The sequence below is a fragment of the Triturus cristatus genome, chromosome 9 (assembly GCF_964204655.1).
Source record: "Triturus cristatus chromosome 9, aTriCri1.1, whole genome shotgun sequence".
NCBI classification, from domain to species: domain Eukaryota; kingdom Metazoa; phylum Chordata; class Amphibia; order Caudata; family Salamandridae; genus Triturus; species Triturus cristatus.
In genome coordinates, this window is record NC_140592.1 from 629,337,353 (window position 1) to 629,352,605 (window position 15,253).

Consider the following 15,253-nt stretch of genomic DNA (forward strand, 5'->3'; position numbering starts at 1 on the left):
GCAAGCAAGGCTTGTTTTGAATGTAAAGGCTCTTTTTGTTGGTCTCCATTTTGATATGTAGTGAAAGTGATTACTTCTAGTCCAAATGTTCCTTGTAGAGGATGGTCTTCAGCGTCCTTCTTAAAATGAGACTGCTAAGACGAGTTGCATAATGTGGAGCTCTGTACACATTTCCTGGGTTACTTTGGGTCCTCGATACTTGTAACAGCAGTATTGGGACCCCAGGCTCAACAGATCGCTTGTTGGACAGCTTTTGTGACTGTATGAGCCGATGTCAAAATGGTTGGAGTTTCTGGGCCTGTTGGTAGAGGTGGGCGAGCCACTGATAGCTCGAGCCTGAAGTCTGGCTCTGGTTTAGCTCGAGATACTGTTGGAACCTCGAGTACATAACGAGCGAGCTCTCATGCAGCTTCTGAATGCCAGCCTCCCCCTTCCCACGGGGTGGTGTTACGGCCACAACTGCCGTCCATGTTGCAGTCTCGGTGTCCGTTTAACTTTGTGTTTCTGGACAAATCTCTTAATCTCCTCATGCCTATAAACAAATGAATGTGACCTTGCGTAATCTAACTAACGCTGCAGTAAAGCACTCAACTCCCTTCAAATTCAGTTCAAGCTCAATAAAAAAGTTTTAAAAATGCACAGAGATCCTTAAAAAAAGCTCGAACATAAAAAAAGATAAATAGATACTCATTTCCTGGCTGATTTGTACAAAATGAAATCTGTAAATCACGGCTTCTCTGCTAAAATTGTGTGATCTAAGGCAAAAAAATGATTTCACCAAAACCCTTTTATTCATTAACATATATGAAAGCGTTTTCAAGTATGTGAGTTTATAATACCAGTTGTACAAAAACCTATTGTGCTTGATTTAATAGACTGTAATGTTGCTCTGTAATAATCTGGGTCATGTACAGTGTTTCCATGACAGTTGCCCTGCCTCTTAGTGCACGAATGGTTCATGCTTAAAAACTTTTAATAAGTACTTTGTTGCATTGCTATAATGTGATTTATTAGTGTCAAAGTTTCACATGTGAAGGAAATACACATTCTAGAATTTTGAAGCAGCTTTATCATATTTTACGTGATGTTTGTTGTATGATTTACTTAGCATACATTTTCAGGGATTGGCTCGTGCATGGATTCTAAGATACGAGCCAGACCCTTGGCTCGGCTGTCCCTGTAAATCTGGTGGCTCGCCCAACTCCACATGTTGGTGCCTGAGCCTCTTTGCCAGTGGCTATCCTTTCATAATTAATTTTCTTTATTTTGTGTTAAATTGTTTAGAGGAAGCGACATTACTGGAGAATGGACTGCAAGTGCATAATCCTTTTTCAGAGCAACACGACCAACCGCTACTACAAGGTATTTCCCACCTAATGACCTTTGCTTCACAGTGAAGTTCTATAAAGATAGTCATCTTGTTTATGCGTTTATGCTCCAAATAGCTGTATCTGTCTTTCCTTATGTTATTGTAGTTTTGGGGCCCCTCTTTGCAAAATGGTCATTCATGCAATATGTTTCTTTCTCTTTCATGCTCTTTTCCTGCTCCTTTCGCAGAGGGATTGTCCACCAAAGGGTTTCTCCTTGCTGGACTCACAAGGGATCTGCGATCAAAGGGGTCTTTCTGTCTGATGATCTCCTCGTGTGAAGTTTCTGTGGGGGGACTTGTCTTTGCCTGTATCTTGAGAGTTCATCGATTACTAGGGCTGTCTTTCTTTCTCTGAACATCTCATGGTGAGAGCACCCTTCATGGGCTCCATACATATGCTGATCCTCTTGATTGAGAAATAGATATTGTTAACTTTCATGTGTTGGCCTGTTTTCTTAGCTATTTTTTCACACACAATGTTCTGTTTTTGTTTCTATTATTGTACCTTGTCTGCCTTTCAGTCCATAATGCTCTCTGCCACTTTGTTTCTCTCACTCGCTGGTCTGCCATCTTTGTTTTGTTGTCTTTTTATCTGTCTTCGATTACCTCTATCGTTCTCTCCATCCCTGTCACTCACACTCATTGTCTCTGCATGTACTTCAGTGTCTTTGCTCCTCTCATCGTGACTCATTTTTGCCTGTTTGCCTTTTCTCCTGTTCCTAAATATCTCTCACATGAAAGCATTGTCCCTAGCTGATTCCCACCATGGTCAAAGCCCACTTCTGTTTTTCTAAATCTTTGTCTTGGTAAGAGATCTCTATTGCCTGCAGTTCTGTTTTCCAGACACGTGCCATAGCCACATTCCCCTGCCTGTGTCCCTACAGCCCCACTACTTGGCCCTTGCGAAAGACCATCTCTGTCCCTGGCCTTCCTACTGTTAAAACTGACTTCTGTTGTCATTAACTCTTTATTTCTGTCTTTGTCAGGCGATCCCCCTTTCCGAAATTCTGGCAGTGGAGCCAGCCATCAACTTCACTTTAGTGCCCCCAGGCACAAACCCTCACTGCTTTGAGCTCTTCACTGCCAATGCCACCTTCTTTGTCGGAGAGAACCCACCCATGCCGGCAAACTTCAGTACTCAGAACAGTGGTGTTGGGCTGGAGGTAGCCCGTGCGTGGGAGAGCGCCATCCGACAAGCAATGATGCCAGTTATCCTGCAGGATGCCCCCAGTGCTGGAGGCCAATCCCCTCGCAGTAAGTCATTAGAGTGTTGTGGAGTGTGGTGTTTGTGAGAAACATCTAGCTTTGAGTCACTTTGTATGCTCAATCAAGCTTTGCAGTATCTTAACATTAAAATCTACTGTCATGTTTCCAGCTAGACCAATCTTTGAGACTGAGCCGTATACCAGCTAGAGCAAGATAAACGGACCGCTTTTGATGCAAGGTATAATACGTTTAGAGCTCACCAAATTGTACCAGCAAGAGTAAGGTTCGAGTGAAGTTCATGATACTAGATTGAGTAGGATTATAATACTAATGGTAGTAATTGTATCCTAGTTCACTCGGCATGGTAACTGATAGTGAGAGAGAAGATATATCATCTTTGTACAAGTTAAATAAGGGACAATCATTCATTAAAGTACCATCCAGACCAATAGTAAAAAGAATCTCTTATAGTTCACGTTGAAGGACTTACTGAAGCTTTGGCTGTGCCCTGTGGGACTAGCTCACTGCCACCTGGAGAGAAACACAAGTAGGCAAGACATATAGTTGAGTGTATAGATGGATGAACTGGTGAGTGATAGTGGAAGTAGGAAGAGGCTGTGATGCTGAAAGGCAGCTAGTAATGGAGGCCAAATACTTATGCCACTGAAAAATGATAGTGCGTACAAGAGGATGCATAAAGAGAGCACAGAAGACCCCAAAAAGCTTAAGTCAAAACCACAAACTAAAATGTAGGAGGAGCTAGAACAGAACTTTATGGTACCTAGAGATCACAATAGCCTCCTACAGAAGAGCCAAGAACGAATTGTTAATAGGCTTAAGAGCAAGACTAGGAGTTAGAATAAGACGGTTGAAGGCACGAAACGAAACTAGAATAGGAACGAGGAACAAGGTCTTAAGAGTGGTGCAGATCTAGACCTGAAATCCAAGAACTAGGCAATAAGAGGTTTAAGAACAAAACTGGAGCTGCTGTTGTAGGAGACTGCAGTTTGTATCGCTTTGGTCTTTTTGGTTCGATTGCAAGCGGTATTTCGGGCACTCGCTATCGATCACCGTTGATTAAAAAGCTGCTTGAAGAAAGCAGACAATGAGGAAAGTATCAATTTTTTGTCACCTGATTGCCGGTCAACTGCATTATAAACTTAAGACGGACAGCCTTAACGTCCAGGATAACTGCTAAGTTGGCAGAGAAATTAAGGAGGTCCGTGGGGGAACTCATGCATAGATACATTGAATTTGTTTCTCATAAATTGCTAAAATAAAATCCACAAAAGCCCAGACACTGCAAATATCATAATTATGGCTCCTGGTTAATATGGTATTTGTTTTATTTTTTTAAAATTTTATCTGTATGTATCCATTTTATATTTTGGTTTTGTGATAAAACAAAGTGAGCTGAAACTAGTATATTTCCACATATATTTAGCTTAGAAATATGTATGCTCTTTCTTGGATTCCTGAGAGATTTCAACGAAATGAGCACCCACAGCCGATAAATCAATACACTTGTATGAAAACATGAACATTTTGCTATCAACCTTGTGCATCCCTGCTCCTGTTTAAACTTCATTACGAAAATGTTTTTACTTTGTATTCCCCTTACCTCTCAATCTGCACAATTATTGGCCTGGTAGTCATTTAGAATCCCTCGAAAACAACGTAATTTTCATTTAAATTCACATTTAAAAATAAATACGGACAGGAAAATACACGGTTTTCTGTCTGTATCAATCTGAATAAATCCGTAAAAACCAATAACAGCGGAGCCTTAATTCATCATGTCAATGACGAGATTAAATTTAAAACTTCTCAGTGATTAAATTAATTATCTAAAACTAAGAATGCAAATCAATTTTAGGCAAAATCTGAATGGGTTCCACTTTACATAGGCAATAACCGAAGGAGACCGTAGCCCATCGTAGAGTACAGCTTGTTATCTCACCAACCATGTCTCGTTCTTGCAAATGGAAACCCAATAAATTGGCCAATGAGGCAAAGGTTTGTTAGAGAAGTATTAACGAGTCTATTTACCATTTGCCTAAAGGTGGTTAACATAGCACGTATATAGTAAGGGCAGAAAATCTGCTCAACCGTTTCAGACCAGACATTGGGCATGTGGCTAAGCCATCACTGTTATCAAACCTCTTCAAATTTATAGTAAAAACAACTCCCAATTTCCGAATTCCCACCCTACATTTTTGATGCAAGTTATGGCACAATTAAGAAATTACGAAAATATAGCACACACTTCCTTTGTGCAATTTTATATTTGTACACTAATGGCAGTTTAAGTCCAAATATCTCACTAACTGATGCGATCCCCTTTTCAGTCCTAAAACAAATTAATGAGGCCTCTAAAGACTTGCGACATATTTGTCCCCAAACCTTGGCTCCATAAAAAGCAGCACTATCCCTGCTAACTATATAGACCTCTATGACCTCGTTAACAACTCAGCTGCCTTGTGTTAAATTGCTTAAAATTAAGACCCGGAAAAAGCAGCATATGTTTTGCTATTATTCAAAATTTGTGATACTAGTGAAACATTGTCAGCGAGATAAAGCCATAAATATTCCCTATGTCCTAGGACAATCAAGAGGGTTGAGGCTCTTATTATGACTCATTTCTCACATTGTTACTTTAGTAGTTTTGCTTGTTAATTACCAATTTATTTCTATTACAATCAGTAAATGCTTGAGTTAGTTTAACATTTGTGGTGACTGCTTATAACACTCATCAGTTAATCCTTGTTGAACTAGTGTTCTTCAGTGTCCACAGTTCATAGTTCGCACACTGTGCACTACTTCACACTGCGCTGTTGCAAGGCATGGGATTTTTGCAGAGGTGTTGAAGTAGGCTAAAGTGGCATTCAGAAATCTGTTCATGCTAATTATTTGTCCCCTCTCATTGGAAAGCTATTACTTGTTAGTTATTTGATTAAAAAAATGCAGTTGTATGACAAGACAGTGTGTTAATAGAAATAGTTACTGGCCTGTGACACTAGTTTGGAAGCCTGGTATCCTTAATTGAGTTGCATGTGACTGGTTAAACTAGGGTGACCGTGGATACTGTTTCTAATCCTGGTCTATAGTGTGGAAACCTAATACATTATCGGTGAACCTAGTCTTGCTTTGCATCTATTGATCTATAAGATTAAAACATCTGTATGCAAATATTTGAAAATGAACAGACCAGGATTGTAAACTGTGTCTGTAATTATTTGGATTGATGTGGTCATGCTAGACCAAACTATTTAACGAATCAAAGAATGTGGAAATAGATTGTATGTCACTAGATCCAGTTTATTTGCACATATTCTGAAAGTGGTGTAAAAGTCATATAAATCTAGTTTCTTGAATTCTTGTCAACCACATCCTCGCAATTAACAGGCATTCCCATTGCTTTCACACCCAGGATGTATGACATTTTTCAAACTACTAGACAAATTAAATCAGTGTTAATCCCAAGACATGGAATGCAGACAATCCCAAGCATTAAAAGGGCCCAGAACAAGACTAGAGGGGACCCAAAGCAAGACTTTAAGATATGTGCGTTTGTGGAAGAAGAGAGGCTAAGGAATTCAGGAGGGCAAGACTCAGCATGGGCAGTTTAGCTCACCATTTACTTTCCCTTTCCAGGACAGGCATCTCTGAGCATCTCTGTCTCCAACAGTCAAATCCAAGAGAATGTGGTAAGTACCTGATCCGCCCTGCACCTTGGCCAAGCCAAAAGACGAGGCATTGTTGTGCAGTATTGTATTTCATTGTAGCATTTATACAGTGATTCGTACCTCGTGTGTGGAGCTGCAGCACATAAATCCATCTACATTGTGGTTGGCTCAGTGTTGTATTTGTTGTGATCCTATGTGGTAAGCATTTTGATATTGTGTGTGTGTGTGTGTCGAGAGGGTTGGTCTTATCGTGTTGTAGTGCATAGCGCCTAGCAGTATGAGGAGGGAGAAGGACCTTTGAGAGAGTGACATGCAAATTATAATTGTAGTTTGGACTAAAACATATTGGCATTACACAGCGATGAGCTAGCCATAGGGGCAGACACTGCTTTGTGAGAGTGTATTTTAAAAAAGTGGGATAATAAAACAAGGAAATTTGGTAATCCATATGACATTATGAATAAGACAGAGATTTTATCAGATAAGTAAAATGATGCCAATTGGGCATAAATGGAACATAGTGACATTAACAGTAGCCACACTCTAATTTTATAGGCATGGATACTGCCCACTGCTGTATAAATATATTTAATGAGAGAGTAAGGAAGTAAAAGAGGCATCAAGGTTGGCAGCCTGAGCAAAGACTACACAGTCTTTAAAATGTCCAGCTTGCACAAAGCCCTTACCATGCCCCTGAAGGCTCCCAAAGGCAGACTTACCAGGTGGGTGAAGCAGCCATAGATTACGGCTCACACCCTAGCCAGACTGTCACAGTGCACATGCGAGGGTGAGAGATGAAGCATGCGGTAGGTTGCTTCACTGACGGCACAAGAACAAATACACATTCTGTCCAGTGTTACTACTCAGTCCTCACCCATCCATGCGTGCCTGAGCCTTTTTAGGTCAAGCCATCAGTCAGTGCTGGTCTCTGGTTGTAGCAGACATATTGTGGGCCTACCAAGAACATAGAGGGGCTTGCAGCCCTCCCATTGCTTGGCTTTACTGTTACTCTCATTTGCCTATTTCTTATTCAGTGAAATGCCTTATCCATCTTGTAATTGTTTCCCCTATGAAGCATTTACCATTTATTTGTGTCCTTTCATGCATCACTTTCAAGAAAGTTTTTATTTCTTCTGTCTTCAGCACTTCACAAGGGTGCATGTGTTTTCCAGCTGCCTCTCTAGTGTTCTTCTCTTCCCTTCTCCATGCTCTGTGTTGCTGTCTGTCTTCCATGTGCTTTTAACCACCCACTTGTGCTGCTCTCACCCTCCTGTGCTATTCCCACTCAGTTCCACGTTGGTCTCTCGCCATTTGCTTTTCATCTGCCCCCTCTCTATACATTGCTCTCTTTCTTGCCTGTTTGCTTTTGTCCAACTCCCCACGCCCTCAGTGTCCCGACTAGTGTCCTCCATACTCTGTCCTCCACCTGCTCCCCTTGTTGCATCTGCCCTGTATTACTTCCACCCCACACCTGCTGTAAAAAATGCTTTCCCTTATTTTCTCGTTTATTTAAATAAAGTTAAAAAAAGCACCAACATCATTTTGTAGGTGCGCTGATCTGCAAAATGATGCAGCCATCCGTTTCAAATACTTTTTTTAAAAATTCTTCTTTAACCCTGCTGCACAGCATCAGGGATGCTGTATAGTATCACTTAAAACATCAGTGAAGTCAATAGGTCCCAAAAGTGAGACCTATTGGCTTTGCCAATGTATGTTCTTAGATCCCAGAGACCCTTGCTCTTTCTAGGTTTGCATTAGGAGGCATATTCCTGCCCTTCTAGAATTTCTTTCCATTCGACGTCCACTTAAATTTTGTTAGGGAATGACATTTATGAGCAAAACAGACACTGCAGGATAAAATCTGCCTCTACCCAGGAGCCCTGAATCGGGCAGGCAAAGTGCAGTGAAAAAAGACAAAGAATATATGTAAGAACTAATTTAGTCTGTGTAGGGAAAAGGAAAAAGTTTGCAGATAAAGGAGCCTAACATCAAGCTAACGCTTGATACTTGCCAGTCACAGAAATAATTATGTGTAAAGCTTTTGTACTCCAAGTCTCTTAGTGGTGCCAGTAGAGTCATATTGAATAGATGCAGACCGAAGTACGCAGTAGCAAACAAAAGACCATAGTAAAAAGAAAGTGAGATACATGGATTCACAGGAACTGAGACAATCAAAGAAAAGAGATCCCTAAAGAGAAAGAAAGAAATAGACTTCAGAGTGAGATACTTAGAAAGGCAGGGTCAAGGAGAAAAAGCAAGGAGTATAGAGGTGCTTGTAGAGAGAGAGCGAGCCAGACAGACATGGTGAAATGAATATGATCAACACAAGCAAGTGAACAGGAGAGATGAAGAGCGAGAGAAAGAAATGTTCATAGATGACAGAGAGAGGGTCTAACTTTAGGGGGTGATTGGTTACACAGGTTTACAAGTAGGTAAACTGAAGGAGCACTGTGCTCACTGAGACATCAGAGTTGTGGTGCAGCTTTCTTGGATGAAAATAAGAAGTAAATACTGATATGGATAGATTAGTAAGAGAGGTTGGGAAAGGGTTAAGAGGGTTGTTAACAGTGATTGGAGGAAGGATTGAGAGGTTTAGCCACCGATTGGAGGAACAATATGCAGACATGCCTGTGCAAGAAAGCTTGTAGTCCAGATGAGATGGACCAAAAAGGTTACCAAGAGAAAGACTGAGAACAGCCTCCACAAAGCTAGTGAGAGATAGGTCTGCAGAGAATTAGCAAACTTTACAGATAGCAATAAGGCGATAGACGTGCTTAAAGAGAATGAAAATTTCTTATGTATGGCATATGAGTGCCATTCTTAACAAGAAAAAGCGAAGAGCCTACAAAAAGATAGTGTGTCATGAAAAGAGTAAAATCAATACCTAGAAATGCTTACAGAGATAGGGGACTAGCATGCATATACCAAGGTAACACAATTGGACACTGAGATAACCAGTTAAGATTGAACACATAATCTCGTAGAGCTCTTGGGTAAGAGTGAGAAAAGGCGTCCACATGGCTAAAATAAAGAGAAAGAGAATACTGCATGGAAGAACAGTGAGGCAAAATAGCGAAAAGGAAGCCTAGGCCCAGCTGTCAAGAGAGGTGGACAGCAGTACAGAGTCCAGGAGAACAGTCCGTGACCTTGCAGGAGTCTAAAACAGTCTGTGTTCTCTTTTATTCCAGGATATTGCAACAGTCTACCAGATCTTTCCAGATGAGGTGCTGGGCTCCGGACAGTTCGGTGTGGTGTATGGAGGTAAGTTTGTATGTGTTTGTGGGAAGGGTGCATGGGAACTGGAAGTAGGGAAGTTATTACTTAAACACTGATGTTTCACTTGCTCTATTCAAGTATGCAAAGGTACATTTGTCTGAAACATTTTTTTTTTATACGGTTGCAATCCAACTTACACATACACAATGCATAACTTTTGCAGGACCAAGCTGAAGATCTGCTACAACTATTAAACCGTATCCACGTTCTCTCCATTTCCATAACCAGACTAGGAGGTTTTTCGCCCTCTCTTCATGTTCATTAATTTGAAATATTTGTCTTGCATCAAAAAACAGCCATGCTGATCTTTTATGCCATTCTGACTCCTGGGTACAGGATGTCTACTAGTTGCACTTGTACGACCCACCAGTGTTGCTTTTGAAGTATTGCACATTCGTGCTCTGCAGTACAAACATAGCTTCCTTCTGGAAAGCTAAGTCATGATAGCCATAGTTAAGTGTTGCCCACATTTTGCTGGGGCCATTAGGACAGTGCTATAAGGGTACTAGGCACCAGCTTGGCAGCAACGTCAATCTCTTAAGCTCCGATATAAAACTATGCCCAAAATAGTAAAGCCCGGGCCAACAACAAAGTTCCCTTAAGTTCTTGGCACCAACTAGCCTAAGGAGAAATGATAACACGTGGAATGAACATTGCAGGAGGAAACTAAATATGCCTTTCTTTGCAGTTTATTATTTTAAATAATGGGGTGGACCCCTTAGGGGGGAAGAGATTTGACTAAATTGGATATCGACAGGTGAGTGTCCAAAATGCACCATTGTTTTTTATTCTACACCACATAGAGAGGAAAGTAGTGATAGAGTTGAATACATTTTGACTTTCCTTACATATACCTTTCAGTCCGGGAATCAGAATTTACTTGAAACAGATGTGTATGAGAGCAGCTATAAAATGTCTCTCTAGGGGTGTAATTTGAGGTTTATTAACCAAAAGATATTGCAACTGAAAATTGACAGAAGACTTTCACGAAGACATGAGGGCCACACATGACTTGTTAGGAGTCAGACTGCCTCTCAAAGACAGTCTTGACCGTGGTGAGAAAGTCATGCGGTGTCTGGAAGTCATCCAGTAAGCGATTATTGGCCTGATGCATAAGCCAGCAGGTCGGAAATATTGGGTGAGAATCATGCACTGCGATTTTATAATCTGCCCATCATTTTGTAGCACAGCCTATGTATTGTAGAAACAATCTGAAAAAGCCTATTTGGATCGGGTCGCTAAGCGACCTGCCTAGTTAATGTCATTAGGCAATTTTAAATTTTCATTGAATGGCTGAAAGTGCAGCGATGGTGGCCGGCAAAGGACATCAAACCACCATTCTTGAATTTGCATTGCCAAATAGTAAATCTTTATTTTTTTTTTGTTTATTTTGTTTTGTTAGGGACAGGTGCTACTTTTAAAAATAAACATTTCTTGTTTGGTAACACATGGGGAAGTAGATCACTGCCCCCAAGGCTGCCTGATATAATTCCCAAAGGGTATCTGTCCTATGGGACTTTGAGCTGTTGATATCAAATTAATGTTTTGCAACTACATTTTTGGTCCCAATGCATTGGTACCATTCTGTTTGTACTCCCAAATAGAATGGGGGCACACTTTTGCACACACACCCCTACTTACAATTTGTAATGTGCCTCAATAGCCCCTTCACAAGTCGGAAATACTTTTATGACTGGTAAAAGGGATTTGTTGAGTGTTTGGAGGTCGCAAATCCTGTTTCAATGGGCATACAGAATTTCCTGCCTGCGACATTGGTGCCAACAGACATTTCACCGCCTGCACTGCACCTCGTAATTAAACAACGCCGCAGATGCAAGTGGCGAAATGCCACAGCAGGAGGCAACGGGAGGAGGGGGTATTGGGGCTGACCTGTTCTTAAAAAAAAAAAAAAAAAGAAGGGGGAGAAAGAAGCTTGAGGCAAGAGAGGAAGTGGTGGCAAAATGACTGTAGGACAGAATCCTGTGCCTAGTGTTGGTGTTTGTTCCCTTGGAAACTATCAACAAATCATTTTCATGAATCTCGGGTTTGCAACTGCAAAACACCTTTGTAAATGAGACTCTGTATGTATTGAGAATGATCCTCATTCAACACTGAGCGCTACCCTTGTCATGCTTATATAATGGTATCTTAAACAGTACTCCAATGCTTGGAATTCAACGTAGATCCATGATGTAAAAATCGTTAAATACATCATTAAATCTAGATGACGTTACCTGACATAATATTCCTACATATCCTTGGAGTAAAGAGTTTGGGTTGGTCATACATGTGCTTGCTAGGAGTTGCAGGTCTTTAGGAAGTCCTCAGTGTGTCACTGTTTCCAGACTGTGAAGCATTCGTATTAGAGCACCTGCATTGTATCTATTTTTCAGGAAAACACCGGAAGACAGGCCGGGATGTGGCTGTGAAAGTGATTGACAAGTTGCGGTTTCCAACCAAGCAGGAGAGTCAGCTACGGAACGAGGTGGCCATACTGCAGGTGAGAGCCCACAGGGGCATGCCATAAGAAAGATATGTACTTTATTGTTGCTGACGCCTCTGACTGCTCATCGAAAATCCTTTATCGAAGCTTTATATGCAAGCAGAGTATACGAGATCTGGGTGGCTGTCCACATACAGCATCAGCCTTTCATTAATACATGGAGGATGGTAAATGGGCGGCATAAAGTTCTGCCCCCCTACATGGCTTCGCTGATCACCAAGTTGTGACTTTCAAAATCTGTAATTTTTGATATGATAAATACATATGGTTTGCCTTGCTGTGAGCATCCGAGATCTATGTTCGAGGCATATGAGCTGCAGATCACACACTGAGGATAAGATCGCCATCTGGTGTTGGGCTCGGATGATTGCAGGTTGTTGTTGTCTTCGGAAGAAGCCTTTGGTCACGAGGTTGGTGACTCCTCCCCTGGACAACAGTGCGCATGGGCATCCACTCCATCGTCAGATTGTTTTTTTCCGCCATTGGGTTCGGATGAACTTTTTTCCGCTCCAGAAGAAAACTTTTAGCAATCGATTTAACTCTTTAATCTTCATTCCATCGACGTCCAAATCAACTCGGACCGGTTCCGGAAGCGGCTGATGGACAGGACACCCTTCAAAAAATGCCCCCAGTGTGGAGCGAAGTTCCCCCACAGTGACCACCACGAGGTTTGTAACCTCTGCCTGTCGCCGGAACACAACAAATCCACCTGTCCAGCTTGTGCCGCTTTCCGTTCGAAGAAGACCCTCCGGGACCGAAGAGCTCGACGCCATATTATGGCCAAACCAGCTCCAGAACCGGAGGACATCTTTGCTCAAGATGTTCCTGAAGATGACACCGAAGATCTCGAGATCGTGTCCGAGGCCGACGATTCCGATGACCTCATCACTCCAGGGCAGCGTGTGAGTACCACCCCCCCTGCCCCTGCCCCATCCAAAAAGACAGTGGTCAAGACTCCGCCAGCTGGGCCCAGTCGCGACCGGAAATCCTCTTCAGCAGCCCCGCCCTCGGGCCCGGCTCCGAAGACATCTAAGCCTGTAGGTAGCTCGGGCTCGAGCAAACCTCATGTGATTGTGCCTTTAACACCCTCGGCACCGAAACAACCACTGTCGGCACCGAAACAGGCTTCAAGACCGAAATCTCCTTCGGCACCGAAACGTTCCTCGGCACCGAAGTCTCCACCGGCGCCGAAACGTTCTTCGACATCGATGCCTAAAAGTCCCTCGGCACCGAAGCCATCGGCACCGAAACATACATCGGCACCGAAAACTCCATCGGCACCGAAAACTACGTCCACACCGAAAAAAGCTCATAAAGACCCGAAGCGGCCGTCGCCGCCGCCACCACCTTCGGAGCCAGATGAACTTTTTCGCCCAGATCCTACTCAAAAGCGGATCTACATCAATCCCGACACTGGACATGTGACTGCCGTCCCATATAAAAAGCGGAAGCTGGACATCACACCTCCTCCAGCTCCCATACGGAAAAAGGACTGTGCCACTTCACCACTTCGTCCTTCCTCTCCTGTATTACCTCCTAACCCGTCCCCCCCTCCTCCTCCTCCTTCTCCTTTACCTTTACCATCTCCCTATCATTCACCTCCTCCACAGGATGATAATGATGACTTAGGGGGAGGGGCGGACCCTGATTTATTTAATGATCCTGTTGATCCAAACGACCCATTTACATTTCCAGACACAGCACCAGTAGATGACTGGTCTTATCCAATGCCTGACATGCCTGACCCCACTACCTACCCCTCCAAGCCCTCCCCTCCTGATGACCATTTGGGGTTTGGCCAACTAATAAATAGGGCAGCAACATTCCATGGTGTCACTATGCACACGGACCCCCTTGAAGAGGACTTTCTCCTCGATACTTTTGAGCAATCACAAAAAACTGTTCACATACTGCCCATGATTAAAAGGGTTATAAAGCATGCCACTGAGGTCTTTAAAGACCCTGTTCGAGCGAGGGTTCTCAACCCCCGCATCGAAAAAAAGTACCGACCAGCCCCGCAGGACCCTGCATACATTAAAGCCCAGCTCCCTTTAGACTCCTTGGTCGTATCAAATGCCAGGAAGCGCCTTAACTCACAGACAACTGGAGAAACGCCCCCCCCAGACAAGGAGTCTAAGCTTTTAGAGGCCTCAGGCAAACGAGTCGCCGCACAGGCGGCGAACCACTGGCGTATTGCCAATACCCAGGCCCTGTTAGCCCGGTATGACAGGGCGCATTATGACCAACTTGAGGACCTTATGCAACACCTGCCTGATCCCTTTAAATCCCAGGCCGCTGACCTCATTCAAGAAGGCAAGTTAATATCTAATGCCTCCATTAAATGCGCCTTAGATGCGGCAGACACTGCTTCTCGGGCGGTCAATACTAGCGTCTTACTCAGACGACATGCCTGGCTCCGTATTTCCGGTTTTAAACCAGAGGTTCAAACCGCAATTCTAGCTCAACCTTTCAACCAAGAGCAGTTATTTGGCCCTGCAGTGGACACTGCATTAGAAAAAATGAAAAAGGATAATGAGACTGCCAAGTCCATGGGAGCACTGCAGTCTCCTCAAAACCGGGGTTCCTTTCGTCGCTCCTTTTATAGAGGAGGCTCCAAAAACACAGCAACTGAGACAGAGGATATTTCCGGGGAGGTTATAGGGGAAACAATAACAAAGGTCGAGGGCGGGGCAACAACAACAACACCCGCACCTCCCCAGCCACCAAACAGTGACTTGCCACCACTCCCCCCAGACCATTCCACTCCGGTCGGGGGGCGACTCCAACAATTCCTACCTGTCTGGACTTCCATCACCACAGACAGATGGGTAAGACAAATTATCCAGTCTGGCTACTGCCTAGAACTCATACAATCCCCCCAAACAAACCACCCAAACAACGTCCAATGTCCTCACATCATCTCTCTCTCCTCAAACAAGAAGTTCAATCCCTGTTACAAAAACATGCGATAGAACCAGTCCCTCTTCAACATCAGGGAACAGGGGTGTATTCTCTATACTTCCTCATTCCCAAAAAGGACAAAACATTACCGCCCATACTGGATCTCAGACTGCTAAACCAGTATATACATTCAGATCATTTTCATATGACAACCCTCCAACAAGTCCTCCCACTGTTACAACAGGGATACTTCCTTGCCACATTGGACCTCAAGGACGCGTACTTTCACATCCCTATGCATCCCGCTCACAG

At 43.1% G+C, this 15,253-nt stretch overlaps 1 protein-coding gene across 1 annotated transcript in view; it reads left to right on the top strand.

Moving 5' to 3' along the window:
- PRKD2 (protein kinase D2) overlaps positions 1-15,253 on the top strand; it is a 369,389-nt gene that overhangs the window by 317,714 nt on the left and 36,422 nt on the right. Inside the window, exons 9-13 of the mRNA XM_085625665.1 lie at positions 1,285-1,362; positions 2,356-2,623; positions 6,230-6,282; positions 9,450-9,522; positions 11,931-12,037. Of these exons, the coding sequence (XP_085481791.1) occupies positions 1,285-1,362; positions 2,356-2,623; positions 6,230-6,282; positions 9,450-9,522; positions 11,931-12,037 (579 nt within the window). The remainder of the gene's footprint in view (positions 1-1,284; positions 1,363-2,355; positions 2,624-6,229; positions 6,283-9,449; positions 9,523-11,930; positions 12,038-15,253) is intronic.